General features: G+C 39.0%; 1 protein-coding gene across 1 annotated transcript; it reads right to left on the bottom strand.

Annotated features, from left to right (window-relative positions):
- Window positions 1–1,336: 1,336 nt before the first annotated feature.
- Window positions 1,337–1,911, bottom strand: LOC135429098 (uncharacterized). The gene has a single exon (XM_064683288.1). It carries the CDS (start codon window positions 1,636–1,638, stop codon window positions 1,354–1,356), a length of 285 nt encoding a protein of 94 aa, XP_064539358.1. The 5' UTR covers window positions 1,639–1,911; the 3' UTR covers window positions 1,337–1,353.
- Window positions 1,912–16,250: the final 14,339 nt, after the last annotated feature.

Here is a 16,250-nt window from a genome sequence, read left to right as displayed (position 1 = left end):
TGAGATTTGACCGAGTTATGGGAATGGGAATTTTTGGCCCATGTCTATATACGAGTCTTGGGGTAAGATTTGGACATGAATTTCGACTAAAAAATGTGTGTTCAGATTTGAATGCCAGATTAATCTAGAGGGAAAACCATGAAGAAAAATCCAAGCTTCGTAAAAATCAGATGAGATTTGACCGAGTTATGGGAATGGGAAATTTTGGCCCATGTCTATATACGAGTCTTGGGGTAAGATTTGGACATGAATTTCGACTAAAAAATGTGTGTTCAGATTTGAATGCCGGATTAATCTAGAGGGAAAACCATGAAGAAAAAGCCAAGCTTCGTGAAAATCAGATGAGATTTGACCGAGTTATGGGAATGGGAATTTTTGGCCCATGTCTATATACGAGTCTTGGGGTAAGATTTGGACATGAATTTCGACTAAAAAATGTGTGTTCAGATTTGAATGCCGGATTAATCTAGAGGGAAAACCATGAAGAAAAAGCCAAGCCTCATGAAAATCAGATGAGATTTGACCGAGTTATGGGAATGGGAATTTTTGGCCCATGTCTATATACGAGTCTTGGGGTAAGATTTGGACATGAATTTCGACTAAAAAATGTGTGTTCAGATTTGAATGCCAGATTAATCTAGAGGGAAAACCATGAAGAAAAAGCCAAACCTCGTGAAAATCAGATGAGATTTGACCGAGTTATGGGAATGGGAAATTTTGGCCCATGTCTATATACTAATTGTAAGTGTAGACATTGACATGAAATATGACCAAAGGGGAATATCATCAAGAGCGGACAATGAACGCCGCGATACATTCAAGATTCTTATACGTGGCTAAGGGAAGAGAAAACACGTCTGCTGTCTGGTTTTATCTGTTAAAGCCCGATGAAGAATTTATCTGCTTTATTAATCTTAATTATATTATTTTCTTTTCAGTAATAGATTTATTTTAAGTAGAGATATGAAGATTTTACTTAGGTATCCCCCTCGCAATTTATCACTTAGGCTGTTGTGTTTTCGCCATTCCCGAATATATAAATACTTGCTGGTATGCGGGCCTTGCCCAAAACTTGCAAGCAAACCCGAAGATTCCCTTCTATAAGAAACCATACTTTTTTAAATTTTATAAATCGTAGAAATTTATTAGAAATAGAAAATAATACTTAAACAAGTTATAAATAATTGAGATTAATGATATTCTCTGCATGGCTAATATGCCCGTTATGAGCTAACTTTGCAGATTTTGTCATAAGAAATTGAATTTCTTTGCCTTTATAAAGGCAGCAAATGTGTCATTAGTTGAACTAAGTAATTGATTCATTGCTGTCCAGTCTGATCTTAGTCCACTTTTCTACTGGAGTCGCTTCAGCTTGCGGTTCTGCTTGACCAGCGCCTTGAGCTGCTTGGCGCGATGCTGGAGCTTCTTCTCGAGCAAGCGCTTGAACTGCTGCTCTCGCACCATCGTCTGCAGATCCTCATAGCTGCAGGTGTCCATGCGCTGCTTCACCTTGGCAATCAGCTGACTAGTTAACTGTATTTTCGTCTGCGACACCTTGGCATAGTGAGCGCGGCGACGATGCAGCTCGGCGCGGTGCAGGAACAGAGCGTAGGCGGTCTTTGCAGTTGTTGCTTCCATGACGATCGTGTGGTGAATGTGTGAGGATTCCCTGGCGACGTGCCCCTTATATATGCTTGCAGATTTGACCTGCTGCTAATGCTATGCCCCGTGCAGGTGCCTGTGGGACGAACCCTTTACCTGACCGCCCCAAAAGCACGCCCGTGATTTTTCATGTCCAATTCTTTGGGGTGCCTTTACCTGCTGCACCTGCTGTTGCATTTGGCTTATCGCCTGGTCACCCACCAAATTGTTGACCCTATTTCCACCAAGGTAGCACAAAGGTAACAACAGTGAAAATAGATCACCAATCATTCAATCAGTCATTCAGTCAGGACAAACAGGTTAATATATAGAGAGAAATATATATTCTAATATAAGCGAAGTTTGTGGTCGCGAAAGTTTTCCCTTTCTTTTTTGCATTTTTACTGAATACGAAAAACGTTTTAAATTATGCGCGTGTGTGTCTCACAACTCACACACAACAACAACAACAAGAACAACAACAACAACTACAGTAATAACAGCTATAACAACAGAAACAGCACGCCGGCCCCGCCCACCGCTAAATTCCACGTTTTAAGGCAGGCGCTGACGCCTTTGCTTGGGAAAAAACGCGCGGAAAAGTCGTGCAATGCGGTGTGAGAGGGGTGGAGTGAGGGGGGGGGGGTGGTGTATTGCAAAGTGTTGCAGGAGAAAAGGCAAAGGAAAGCGAAGCGCAAAGGCGAAGGCGAACAAATGAAAGCAAGTGAAGTCAAATTAAATTAAATGACAGATGTCTGACATTTTGCTAGTGGTGTGTGTATGTGTGAGTGTGTGTGTATTTGTGTGTGAATGTAATATAAACACATGCAAATAAGATACACACACACACACACACACAGGCGGAAGAAACGCTTTGGTGTCGGGCAAAATGCACATGCACTTGCCCTCCAACTGTTCACGATGGGCGCAAGGGGCGTGGCCCGACATTATGTTGCTGCCGTTGTTGTTGTTGTTGTTGTTGTTGTTGTTGTTGTGCATGTCTCCAAAGTGTTGCCCGCGTAAGCGTAATGAATTAAAATAACTTGATTGCTTGAAATTGAACGAATTGTTGTGGAGGAGCTGCGGCGCGGGACGAAGAGTCTCGCTTGGCTCTGACATCTCCAAAGGAAATTGCAGCTACGCGTTGTTGTCTCTGTGTGTGTGTGAGTGTGTACGTGCGTGTGTGTGCATAAATATTTACTGAAATTTGTATATTAAGTGACGTTGAAAGCGGCGCCAGTTGTTGTTAGCAAATGGCATCAGCAGCGTGAAGTCATGCAACACACACACACACACACTTAGACAACTCATGTGTGTGTGTGTGTTTGTGTGTGCTATAATAGAAGTCACGCTGCATGAATGAACGCATAAAAAGCGAGGCTAACTGTGTGGGCGTCTTGGGGGGGAGTTGGGCGTGTGTGGGGTTTGCCGGCAAGACAGACGAGCAGATCGCTGCAGGCATTTCGTTTCCATACAACGTTAGGCATTAATATAGAGCAACAGTGTGTATTGCCAAAGATGGATTTTTAGTGGAGTGTAATATATTTAAGGCCAATATATTTTATTGCCGACTCTTAAGTTCGATAACTGTCAAGGCGTTGACACTGAAACATTATTAACTACTTTTGCAGCACATTTGGAACTAGTTCAGAGACTTTTAAGTACGATAAGTGTCAAGGAACTGACACTGAACTAGTTCACAGCTTTAGTAAAGTGGCAAGTTTGACAATTTGGAGCCTAAATTCAGGAGCTTATGTTGCATACATAAAGTTACAATTGCTCACTTAAAGTACTTTCAGCTGGGATCAACGAAACTTAAAGAAATTGCTTACCAACACTGAGATTATTAAAAGGCCACAAGTAAAATTATCTCATTGCATGTAAATTTAATCACATAGTCGATTTCTTAATAAGATATACCTTGGAGGCATGAAATACCAAAATTTAACTTATCGTTCTGGAACCAGTTCGCAGACCTAGCTAATGATATTCAGCAAGCTTAATATATTTATTTTTTATAAAATGTTAAAGAACTTATCTAGTTGCAAAGTTTTGTTAGCAAGGAACTTATCAGTGCAAACGTACTTGTTAATTTGAACTAGTTCACAGCTTTGATACATGGCCCTTTATATTTTTCACTAAATGTAAAAGAACTTATCTAGCTCCAAAGTTGTCCCTAGTTCCATACACATTTTAATGTTAATCTTATCTATATACAAATTCTATATATTATCACCAATATCTATAATTGAACATATTCCATTATCTGTACATAAATATATATGAAATTGAATATTGAACCACTTTTTTGACAATAACTTGAACAAATGTGGAACTTAATTGAAAACTCTCACAAAAGACACTCCTCTTATGTGGATTCCCCTCTTGGCCGGACATTTTCTCTTAAGCCATTAACATATCCCATTCCCCCGCCATTAGGCGAACATGTCTCTGGAACAGACAAAAACTACACGACAGTCACTGTCCGCCCAAGAGAGTTTTTACTGTAGTTGACATATTTATTTTATTAGTGCACTCTAAGAATTTGTAACTCTTAATTCTAAGTCTCAGCTTGGCATTATATTGGGCACACTTTTCAGTATGACTAATAAAACTTAGTCAAGCTTCACTGTGCGCAAAATTTGCACAAATAAATTAAATGATTTTCAAGCACTTAAAAAATGATTTAATAGCATTAACGTTGCCGCCGCTCTCAAAGTCAAAAACTATTCCATTAAATTAAACAATTAGTGCTTGACTCTTGCCAAAAGTTTAATGCAAGTTACAGTCGCACACGCACACACACACACACAGGCACACACACACACGCACAACATTTGGCGCTTAGAATATTAAACGTTATTTACACGGCTCGCTGAGCTCGACTTTGTGCATTCTGTCTGCGGCTGGCGTCCCGCCCCAGCTCCGCATATGGAACATGTTTGCGCATTCATTTGTTATTGCATAAATAATTATTGTTTAATTTGCTTACTTGCACTACATACTCTGTAATGAAGTTGTTTGTTTGCCCATTTGCCGGCTGACAGCCGAGTGCAACGGCCCAGACGGCAACTCCCCCCCGCCCCCCCCCCTCGGTCCGGGTACGTTTTATGCAAATTCAGCTGAGCACTTTTTAATGTGGCCGGCATGCCTGGCATTTTAATGCAGCTAACTGACTTTATTATGGCTATTATAAATATGTATATATATGTGTGTATACTTATAATATAGGCATACATAATTGCAGAACATTTGCCTTGCCCGGGCTGGCAGCGCGTGTCATCTCATAAATTGCCCATTACTGAGCAGAAAGTACAGAGAAAATATTTGAGTTTGCCTCATAGACACAATTTTGGCACCCCTTACATTTACCACATTATTCCTTCAACCCGAGCGACGCCGGGTAATTTCTGCCAGTAATTTTATATATTTATAAGCATTAATAATTCCAGAGCATTTGCCTTAGCCTGGCTGGCAGCGTGTTGCATGTCAAAACTTGGCCATTGACTGTTGACTGTTGCTGCCGCTTTCAATTCATAAAGGTATTCATATAAACACACATATATGTATATGTGTATATGTATAAGTGTGTGTATGTGCTTCTGTATGCACAAGTGTGTGTTTAGGCACTCATAACATGTTTACACACACTCACACACACACACAGAGAGCCTTACAATGTTAAAAGCAATTTTGTAATTGCTCTTCACTTTTCTCTCTCTGTCTCTGTCTCTCTCTCTCGCTCTCTCTCTCTCTCGCGCTCTTGCCTATTTCCTAAATTGTATCTTTATATATTTGTTTTTGCTTCTTTATATAACTATTGTATTTGCTTATGCACTGTAAAATATGAGCTGCATTTGCACAATAACAAATATTCATTTCATTTGACTTTTGTTTACCTAAACTTTATGAAATTAAATTTGTTGCCTATTTGAAGCAACAATTGTCTTTAAGTACTTTATAAAGGATGATTTTTGGGGCTCTTGTATAATTGTTGGCTTTTTAATGTCCTTTCTTTGCGGAGGGTATAAGAATTTAGTCGTGGAATGAGACGTATGAGCGCATAGAGTATCTGTTCGACTGTCTGTTTCTAGTTTTAAAATCAATGTCCGACTTTCTATCATAGATAGTGCATATATCGAAACTTGCCTGAAGCACTCACATCATAAAGCTTGCACAGAATGGTTAGATAAAGAACTAATTTTCTCTTACTCTCTTTTCTTATTGAATATATCTAAACCAAATGTAACACTTACGAGTTCTGGCATGCTCTTCACAAAAGAGCCACAGTTCAAGATCGAACTAATATAACATATAGAAGAGTTGGTCGCACAACGAGTTGAACTTTATTTGATTTCTTCGAGATATCTTCATGAAGCACAACTAATACTTTATACACAATTTATTTCACATAAATTTCTTTTAGGGTATTCAATCTTCGTCTGACGCCAGTTATCCATTTCCTCTTGCCATATATATTTATGTTTCCATATATTTAATTTATGCACTCAGCATGGCCGGCAAAATATCTATTAATTGACCATATTTAAATTTACATTTGTTTTTTATTATTATTTAAAACATTTGCAATTTGGTTTCACATTAAAATGGTTTTTGGTTTTAAGTAATAGACACATACACATATATTATTTTTATTAGGTGAAAATTAGGCATTTAAAATAATATATTATTATTTTGCAGCTAATTTCTATTTAAAACACATCAAATACGAAATTCCGTTTTAATTTTCATTTACACTTGATTTTTTGCACGTTTATTTTAAGCCCTTTTTTAAATAGAATTCTCAATAACTGCCACGCACTTTTGCAAAAATAAATATGTTAATTTAATTGCAAATGTTGTTAATTCTTGCATATATTTATATTTATATTCATTTTTATTAACTGACTGCAAATGGCTTAATTACTTGCAATTTATACAAATTAAAGTGGAGCGCAAAAAAAAAAAAGAAAACCCAAACGAGTTCAATTTCAATAGATTGCAAATTGGGTTGCGCGCCGCGTTCGTTATCCTGTTTAACTGTTTAACTGATGATATGCCAGCTTATTGATTTAAGTCACTTCCTGTGCTTCACCGATAATACGAGTATGTGTGCGTGTGTGTGTGTGTGTGTGAGTGTGTGTGTTTAACACACTAACACTCTTAAATCATTATAGCGCCACAAAAAAAAAAGGAAACTTGTGCAAACACACGCGTAGTTGTCGAACACGCAGAACGATACACACTCAAACCAATTTGGAGTGCCCTAGTCGGGAGTGTCCGACTAGGGAGTACACTTGTACCCAGCTCCAGGCTGGCGTTGCAAGTATATTAGTAGTATATTGCACAGAAAACCTCAAGCTGCGACCTTTACGCCTTCTTCTGTATCCCAGACATTTCCCTTCTCGCATAACTTCGGAGCTTATTGTCCGATTCTTATATAGATTTCCGAGCATATATATGGAACCCAAATTTGTAGAAATACCAAAGCCGACGACTATCAGACTATTAGAAAAGGCAAAGAGTAAACAATCCAAATTAGGAATCTTTCGCTTCCATATGCCCCAAAATACGTTAAAAAAGAGGAATTTCTATATCGATTCTTATCTATTTTATGGCAACGGGTGAGTTATCGATAACTTGAAACTAAATTGATATTTTCTTGCACTGAAAGTTTTTATTAAAAAAAAGGAGTTTCGATTTCAATTCTTATATGCATTTTCGTACGCTGAAGGTTTTTGTTTCAAATAAAGAAAGAAATTTCGACATAGATTTCTATGGAAAATAAAGAAATTGAAGGCATTTCGTTATCAATTTCTATCGATTTCATGAAAAGATGGCGGGTTATCGATAACTTGTAATTAAATTGTTTGTTTCGTGTACTAACAGGGTCCGCATTCAATCTTTAGAGTTCTATTATTCTTATAGTCTCCGAAATCAACGCGTTTACGGACAGACAGACGCGGCTGCTGATGCTGATCAAGAATGTATATAGTTCGGAGATGTCTCCTTCTGCCTGTTACATACATTTCCAAAAGACCTTTATACCCTCTTTTGCCCATTTTTTTTCAATGGGTTCAGTGTATAAAGAGGTGGGTGGCGGCGGCGGGAGGGGGAGGGGTTGCGGAGTCAGGCAAAACGTTTGCCCAAAATGAGGTCAAAGTGTGCTCTGGCTCACGCTCTGGCGTGTGCTTGTGCGAGCTTCAAGGATATGCCGTTGCAGTAGTATTGCGTTTTATATTTTCACTATTTTATTTTCTGCTGACGCAGCGCAGTGTGTGTGTGCGGGTGTGTGCGGGTGTGTGTGTGTTTGTTTGTGTGTGTATCCTGCGGCTGATGAATCAACTTTTGCCTTTACTCAAGTCACGAAACACAAACGAAACGCACAGCCAAACAAACGTAAAGTCGAGGCTTACATTTGCCTGGGAAATCAGACACAATTGAGGCGCAGTCAATGTTGTTTCTTTCGCTCTATATTTTTTTTTTCGGCACAGGACACGGGTCCTGTTCGGCCCAAAATAAAAGCCGCAGTGTCGCTTGATTAAACGAGTCAGCTCCGGCCTACGCAGCAGCCCCTTGGGGAATGCGGGCCTATGGCCTACGGCTGGCCAACGTGTCGTATGCGCAATGTCTGCAGCGGCCAGCAGCTGCCCCGCTCATTGAATCCTTTGAGGCGGCATTGAACCTTTTAGTGCTAATTGCTTGTCCGAGCTTAACGAGTCCTGCGCTTTCACAGCAGACTTTCACTGCAGACTTTCACCGGGCTTTTTAGGTTTTCTGCATTTAATCCACTTGCTTTGAACTACGCGGCGCGACTAAGGCCCCAGCAAATGTTTAACTTAAACCGACGCAGCGGCAGCGACGCCAGCGGCGACAGCGACGCAGCTAGTTAGCGTGCTAAGCAGTCACAATAGCTACAACAACAACAACAGGAACAACAATAACAACAACATTGTGGCGTCACGCACACTCCTATACGCACATGCCCATCTACATCTACATGCCCATCTACATACATGGAGACAACGCTGTTCTGTGGTCTTGTAGTGGTCTCCACACACACACACACACACACACACACACCCACACCGAGAGAGAGACCCACTCGAGCTACTCGGGGTGTTATTGTAGCCCGGCTTGGTTCTGGGGCTTGGCCGGGCGGCGATTTGCTGCGGCTTAGCCATTAAACTGTGCACATTATTAGTTTAGGTTCGTCTGGACTTGGGTCAGTGCTACGATTAACCGTAATAGGCGTCAATTGGAAAATTGCCACTGATATGCCGCACGGCTGAGGCAAATGCCTGAGCCAAAGTCTGAGACAGCGAGCCGGGGCTAGCTGAGAGATATTTGATATGCACACAGAACTGCATAAGCATGCATTTAAAGAGTACTCTGGCTCGAGTTGTATTAAGACAAAGATGCAATTCAAATCAAGTGCAGGTATCTTAAACTAAATATCTAAGTAGGATTTTGTCGAACTAAGCAGCTTATAAAATATACGACATTTAATATAGATTGAGGTGATTGATTGCCTGGCACGAGAGTCTAAGCATTCGCTCATATTAATTTTTATTCGTATGTGTTGTCTCAATTGCACAAAAGCAAAGAACTTCTGTTAACATTTACTAAAACTTTCTAATACTATATATTTTCTAATTAGTAATTAAAAAGAAATGTGTATATTCTCGATGTTTCAGTATGCCAACCCTCCAGTCGGTTAGGACAAACTCTTTTTTATATATAAAGATTACTTTCTAATTATTATATTATTGTTCTGATCTTTGTCTATTCTAAGGCCCATGAAACACGAACTTATAAAGTTATTATGTCGAAATAACAAAATTTAATGCCACTAATTTTCAATTTCAGGTGAATTTTTCACGGAAACCTCATCTTACATCACAATAGGTAAGTACTGCATAAAATTCAATTTAATAGCTTTTAAGGCTTAGGCTGTGTGGCAATCGTCAATCAGTCAATCAATCAATCGACTGATTAAGTTTGTACTACAGGAATCTGCTAGTCTGTCAATCAAAGAAGTCGCTATTTTTAGTCTTTACTACTATATCAATTTAAGTTTTCTAGCTATGGAATAGGGTGTGCATCAAAGTTCAGTCAATGCATCAATCAACCTTTTGATTGATTGACTCTGTACTGTAAAATTCGATTAGTCTTTCAATCAATCAATCGACTGATTTAGTCTTAACAATAAGTATTTAAAAGTTCTAGCCTTTCCGTCAAGGCTCAGTCAATCAGTCAGTCAGTCAATCACGAAAAACTTACTTATATATTTATTTAGATTTTCTCTTTGATTTTTATACTCTAACAAGTCAGAGTAACTGCTCGTCGCTCTACGCTCAGTTGCACTGAGCTCTTGTGATTTATTTGACACTGGCTTCAGAGTCTTATGTAAATATTTGATGACATTTGCTCAGGCTGCTTGTAATCCCATTTTTTCTCTCCGTGTAGCTCATTGAAAATTCAATTTATTTTTGGGCAAAGCGTAGCAAAAACAAAAGAAAAGATACGAATTTGCATTACTTTTGGCATTGATTTGCGCAACCGAGACGAGAATTTCTTTTGTCTTGGCTAGGACAAGGGTCGGTTTGTGTTGGGGAGAGGGGGCGGGGTGTTGTGGGCGTGGTGTCAGCTGCGGTTCTTAGTCGGAACTTTTGTAATTCATGGCGCAATTGTCTTAATTCGAAAATTGCAGCTTCGCAGCTGTAGACAATTTGTGGCCATGCACGAGCACACGCATCTGGCAATGATAATCGCGTATCTCTATCTGAAAGATGCGACGCTGACGTTGACGTCGCCGCCGACGTCGCTGTCGCCGTCGCTGTCGACGTTGATGCTGATGTTTAGCTTATCTGCGTGCAAATCGGGGCAAAATAACAAAACAAATTGCTCGTCAATTTGTTGCTGTTGCGCGCAACTGTAAACCATGTGACATGGCGGCGCGCCGCTTAAGCCCCAACTTGACGCTTGACGCTTGACCTTTGACCCTGGCCGGCTTGCGTGCCCCAGCCCAATAAAAGCAAAGCTGCAACAACGCGACATTAAAGCTCATCTATGACTCGTCCGTTTGGCATCTTTTTTTCGTTGCTTTCTGCTTAATTGACTTTAAGATTTTATTGTTATTAATGTTATTCATTACTTTTAATGTTATTAGTTGATTGTATTTTATGTTTTTTTATACTCACAAGCCATTGAGAATGGGCAAATAGGGTAAAATATTTTCAAAAGGTAGAAAGAGGCATCTGCTAACATACATATAAGGCGGCATATATATTCTGGATCAGCCTAACGAGCTGAGTCAATACAGTCAAGCTCTTTTGTAGGCCACGAAAGTTAGGAACTTGAAATTTCAAATATATAATTTCGTGTATCACGCATAGAACGCGTTATATATATTTGAATTTTGGTATATCCACACATAAAATCGATAAATATCGATTTTGAGATTTGTTTTTTTAAGCATAGCTCGAATATTATAAAAGCTAGACAAATCAAACTTTGTGTTTAGCTTCTTGTTGAGTATAAAACAATTAAAAATATTTCACTTTTTGGATTCCCAATAAAATGGGAAAAAAACTCAAGGTTTTAAGGTGGCGCCTTGCGCTTTGGGATATTTCCATTTTTGTATCTCATACTCAAGCCCTGAAAACTTAATTAAAATCGAACCATGAACACTCAAGTTAATCAAGAATGTATATCCCATAAACTAAGTTGGGTGGGACTTAATGAAGAGGAAGAGGAAGAGCGGACGCTGCATAAAGTGTATCTACGGCAGCTTGTTTAGGGTATCTCCCAGTCGAGTACTCGCGATTAGAGCACACTTTCTTTTATTGTTATTAGCTATGTGCTTAGTTAATTGCATTTAATGTGCTTTTTCTCTCTCTCTCTCTCTCTCTCTCTCTCTCTCTCTCTCGTATTTACAAAAATGTACTAAAACATTTTATTGCATAGCTTTATAAATTTGATTTTGCGTAGTCTTTTGTCATGTGACCAAACCGCAAAGCGCTGACTGAAACAGACGCTGTCGGCGTCCCAGCTACAGAATAGGCGTCCATTAAACCAGTTGTGAATTGCATTTGCGTACAGCAACAACAATTAGAACAACAACAACAAAAGCAACAACAACAACAGACAGCAGACAGACTGTCAGCATCTGAGCTGAGATCACGTACGTTTCATTTTTCCCTGTCAGTCCTACGAAAAAAAATATATATTGTATAAAACGCATTGCTAAATCAATTAGCTTGCTCGACATGCAGATACCTAGTACCCAGGAAAAAAGACGCGCGTGCTTAGTTTACGAGCTCTGAGGAAAAATTTATGTATATGAGAGGAACAAACATAGCCAGAGCATCAAGTATATTCGATAAAAGTTAATAAAAGTATCTTTAAAAATATTCCACTTAAATAACTCTGTAAGCCCAGTAGAAGCTATTTCCCTTCACAGTTTGAACCAGTGCGTTGGTTCAATTCGTGAAACTGAAAGTTAAAGCTTCTCAAAAAAATGTCCACTTAAGCAACTCTGCAAACCTAACAACTATTTTCGTAGGTTTGTTCATGGTTTGAACTAGCGCATTGGTTCAATTTGTGAAACTGTTTAAACACAGCTGTGAGCCAAGGTTCGAGACTTGGCTTATGGAGGAACTTATTAGAATTGAAATTCTTGGCTTGATTCAGATTAAGACTTGGCTATTCCTTCATTAGCTAATCCCTTTATGTGTGTGTGGGATACTGAGTTTGAACCGCCATGGTTCATACCCAATTCGCAGCCTTGCTATAAGCTCTGCAACTAGGGTATTTGCCAGTCGAGCAAGTCTGCAATTATGTATCAAAAAAGCTTTGATCGAGCACATTTATTTATGGTTATTTTGGCCAGGTTGTTGACTTTAGTTTTCGGTTTGCCCTGCCAATTGACGGCTTGTTAAATGCTCTAACCCATCGTTAACTCAATTAGGGGGGTTCACTTCACACAAATATATCGTGCGTTTGTAATTTAATTGGATTTTTATTCCATTTTTTGTTGTTCTGCCCCCATCTTGATTTGCAATTATATTTGAATAATCAGCAAATAGCACGCGGCCAGCTGATTGTTGTTATTAATATTAGTATTATTGTTGTATTTGTTGTTAAACAATTATTTTGTTGACAAACGAATGCACAGAGAGCTCAGCTAATTAGTAGCTACAGTCGATTATCAAAACAAAAAGAATTGGTCGTTTGTTTAAAGTGTGTAAACATCAGCCCGAAGTGGAAAGTGTGTCAATCGCTGTAAATACTCATGAATTCAGTTAATTAATAAAATAACTGCAAGCAATCCTGGACTAAAGCAATAACCAAATGTAATTGATGCACAGCTGCATAACAATTAAATTAAAATTTCATTTTCCAATTGCCAAATTAAATGCTTTGCCACATTTGAAAATGGAATTTGTTTAATTATTCAATATAAATATGTCGAAGAAGTGACATTTTATTCAATAATGGCTTTTCATTTACATATTGCGCGCAATATGCGTGACTTGCTTGAGGACATGTCATGCCAGTTGTCCTGCAGGACAGTCTGCCTGACATGTCAGCAATGTTGTCTTGTAATGCAGCTTCTCTTGGGTTATGCTTTTTAATTAATGGCTTGAGCATGATACCCTTCGATGTGATTCGATGTGATGCGTGACTTGCTTGAGGACATGTCAAGCCAGTTGTCCTGCAGAACAGCCTGCATGACATGTCAGCAGAGTTGTCATGCAGGACAGCCTTTAAACTTCTTTAAGGCTATCCTCGGAGAAGTCTCGTTTGATAATGATTCTTCTCTGTCAAAGATATGAAGTCTATCATGTTTAGCTGTCCGCGAGGGCGTCAACATGTCTCTGAGGCCCAGTTGGCCAGCTGGGTGCATACGTACACACACACACCCACAACACGTGGACAGTTGTTGCAATTCTCTTGCTTAGTTTTGTTTACCCCGAGCCATTTTAATCGAGTCAGCTGATAGCAACAACAGCCACACAGACTCAGACACACAAACGTAGGGCAGATCGTGGCCAAATTTGGTTGCCAACTCTAGAGCTGTATATTCCCATTATAAGTCATATGCAAACATCTAATTTTTAATTGCCATAACAAACAAGAGAGCAGCACAAGCGAAGCCCAGCAGAACGACTGACAGATGCCCTAACTGAAGATTAAATTCATTTTTATGTGTATGGGTAAAACTGAATTTAATAAATATTTATGTCTAAAGGAACCATTGAAAACAATTCAATAAACTTATAGTTCTCAATGGGTATTAAACTAAATTAATTTTGAGTACGGAAACAGAAAGAAGTTAAAATCTCTACATGAATGTTTTGTTAGGCTAAAAACGTTGCTCTGATACATGATAAGTGATACTTTAGTAGAATTGGGACTTAAAGTCGGCTGTTATTCTATATATATGAACTGAGCCTGCAATTAAATCTGCTAAGTAAAAATACCAATAATATTATCCGGCCCATTCGAGCTAAATGTTATTTTCATACAACTAATAACCAATAAGCAACAAGTTAAAAAAATGAAGTCAAAAATTGAGCAGGTTAACTCTCATCTGCAGACTCTAGCATTTCTGCATGTCGAAGCTTTAACTAGTTGAGAATTCTAAGCGAAAACTAACGGAAAAAGCAATCCAAGTACACTTTCTATGGGAAATGAAGAGAGCAAAATATAGAGAGAGACAGAAAGAGAGAGAAAGAGAGAAAGAGAGAACGATAGGTAGAGAGGTGAGTGGGACAGGGAAAGAGCGAGAGGGAGGAAGAGATTCATTAAAATTAAGACGAAGAGCATCGCAATTGTGAGTCAGGCAAAAAAATGCAAAATAATTTTTTGATACAATTGAAAAACTACTCAAATTCGAAAGCAAGCCAAACATTTTTTTGACTGTGTACCTAAGCAGCATTTGGGGTATTAGAGAGCTGGGCCAAAGTAAATTTGCGTGCTTCTCGTTGTCGGCTCTTCTAATCTAAGGCATTATCTGTGGACAAATAGTCTCCAGTGTTCTAGGCGTCATTGACAGAGCTTTTCTCATTATCAGCAGCAGGCAAATAGTATAAGTAAATATCTAATTGTTGTCCGCCTCGCAGCTCTCTAGCCAACGGTTTTCCCAGTGTTTTTGTTGTTGCTGTTGTTCTTTCCACCTGACAGCTAGCAATTAGGCTGGGAGGGGGGTAGGGGAGGGCGGGGCTGACTGTTAATCGAAGTGTCGGGCTGGCAGGCGTTCGACATGTGTCGTTGAGGGGGGATTTCGACTGAGGAAGCTGCATTTGTCAGTTGGTTGTGAGTTTATTTATGACGCCAGTTGCGCTCTCACAGCTAAAAAGCAAATAATAATCGGGAGTGATCGACTGGGAGATACTCTGCATACAAATATTTAAGCTTTCTGCTGTGCAAAAGCTATACTTCCTTTCTCCTTAATCTTCCCCCTACTCTATGAGAAGTGCGTTCCAGATTAGCTTGGGTGTTTCTAGTGCGATCTTCATAAAATATTCAGATCCTAAATATGTCAGCCAATTGTGTGCACATACCAAAGCTGAAAAGGTAGCTGTTAAAAATGATGTTTTTTTCCAATTCTGAGCGGAACGCGGGAAAGAGATTCATAAAGAAAACTATTCTGGATCTGTGTACACTATACAAAAGTCTAAATGCCTTATTTGCGGTTTCTAGCGCTTAAAATCTTCGAGTTATGCCTTAAAAACCAACTGTAAAAATCGATATTTATCGATATTATGAAAATGGCTTAAGATATCGATAAGCTACTGCTGTGTATAGTATGGAATAATATAAATTGGAAAGTTCAAAGTTGTAATTTCTGAGATCTAGAAAAAAATTGCACAAAAAGCGTGACGTCGATATCGATTATTATCGATTTTATGGAAATGGGACTTGTTATCGCTAATTTGAAATAGATTTGAACTTGGACTTCAGCTGGAAGATGTCTCTAGCTCTTAAATATGGCGAGATCAATGCGGCAGAGAGACGAATAAGATCTGATCGACTCGCCTGATGCTAGCCAAGAATACGATGAGCTTGATCATCCCGTTGCATTAACACAGGTTGAGAGTATAACAATTAGCTAAACACGAAGCGAAGCAAAGTTAAATTATATAATCAATATACATTTATATTTAAATTTGAATTTTACAGTGCAATAATTCACATTGTATGGCATATATGTATATATTATAAAGCGACCCGAGTCATTCAACTTTATGGGCGCAACACTAAAACACTAAAAACCCAGCCAATTAATCAATTGATCTGTGTGCATGAGGCATGAGCAATCGTTGGCCGGGTCTAATCAATTAATCTAGTCGAGTAGCTGCCATAATTCATGCTTGAGATTGTGGAAAGCGATCGGGAAACATTACCTTTAGTCAGAGGCCCGTCGCGGCTGTTGCTGATATCCGTTGAAGATCGTTGAGCGAATTTTACAATTTACAAGCTATCTGCTGCAGGCCATAAATTAAGGCGCACTTAATTATTAATTTATGAATTTAAATTATGACACACTGGCACACAGATGGGCAGAGGCAGAGATAGAGTAGGATAGACAGACACTTTAG

The sequence above is a fragment of the Drosophila montana genome, unplaced genomic scaffold (assembly GCF_035044405.1).
Source record: "Drosophila montana isolate Dmon_TW-CO22-7 unplaced genomic scaffold, ASM3504440v1 contig_2583_1, whole genome shotgun sequence".
Taxonomy (NCBI): domain Eukaryota; kingdom Metazoa; phylum Arthropoda; class Insecta; order Diptera; family Drosophilidae; genus Drosophila; species Drosophila montana.
Note: the sequence above shows the minus strand (reverse complement) of the source record. Positions and strands in the feature narration are given on the sequence as shown.

Excerpts from the sequence above, each read along its gene's own strand:
- LOC135429098 (XM_064683288.1), bottom strand. The coding sequence starts at position 1,638 with ATGGAAGCAACAACTGCAAAGACCGCCTACGCTCTGTTCCTGCACCGC.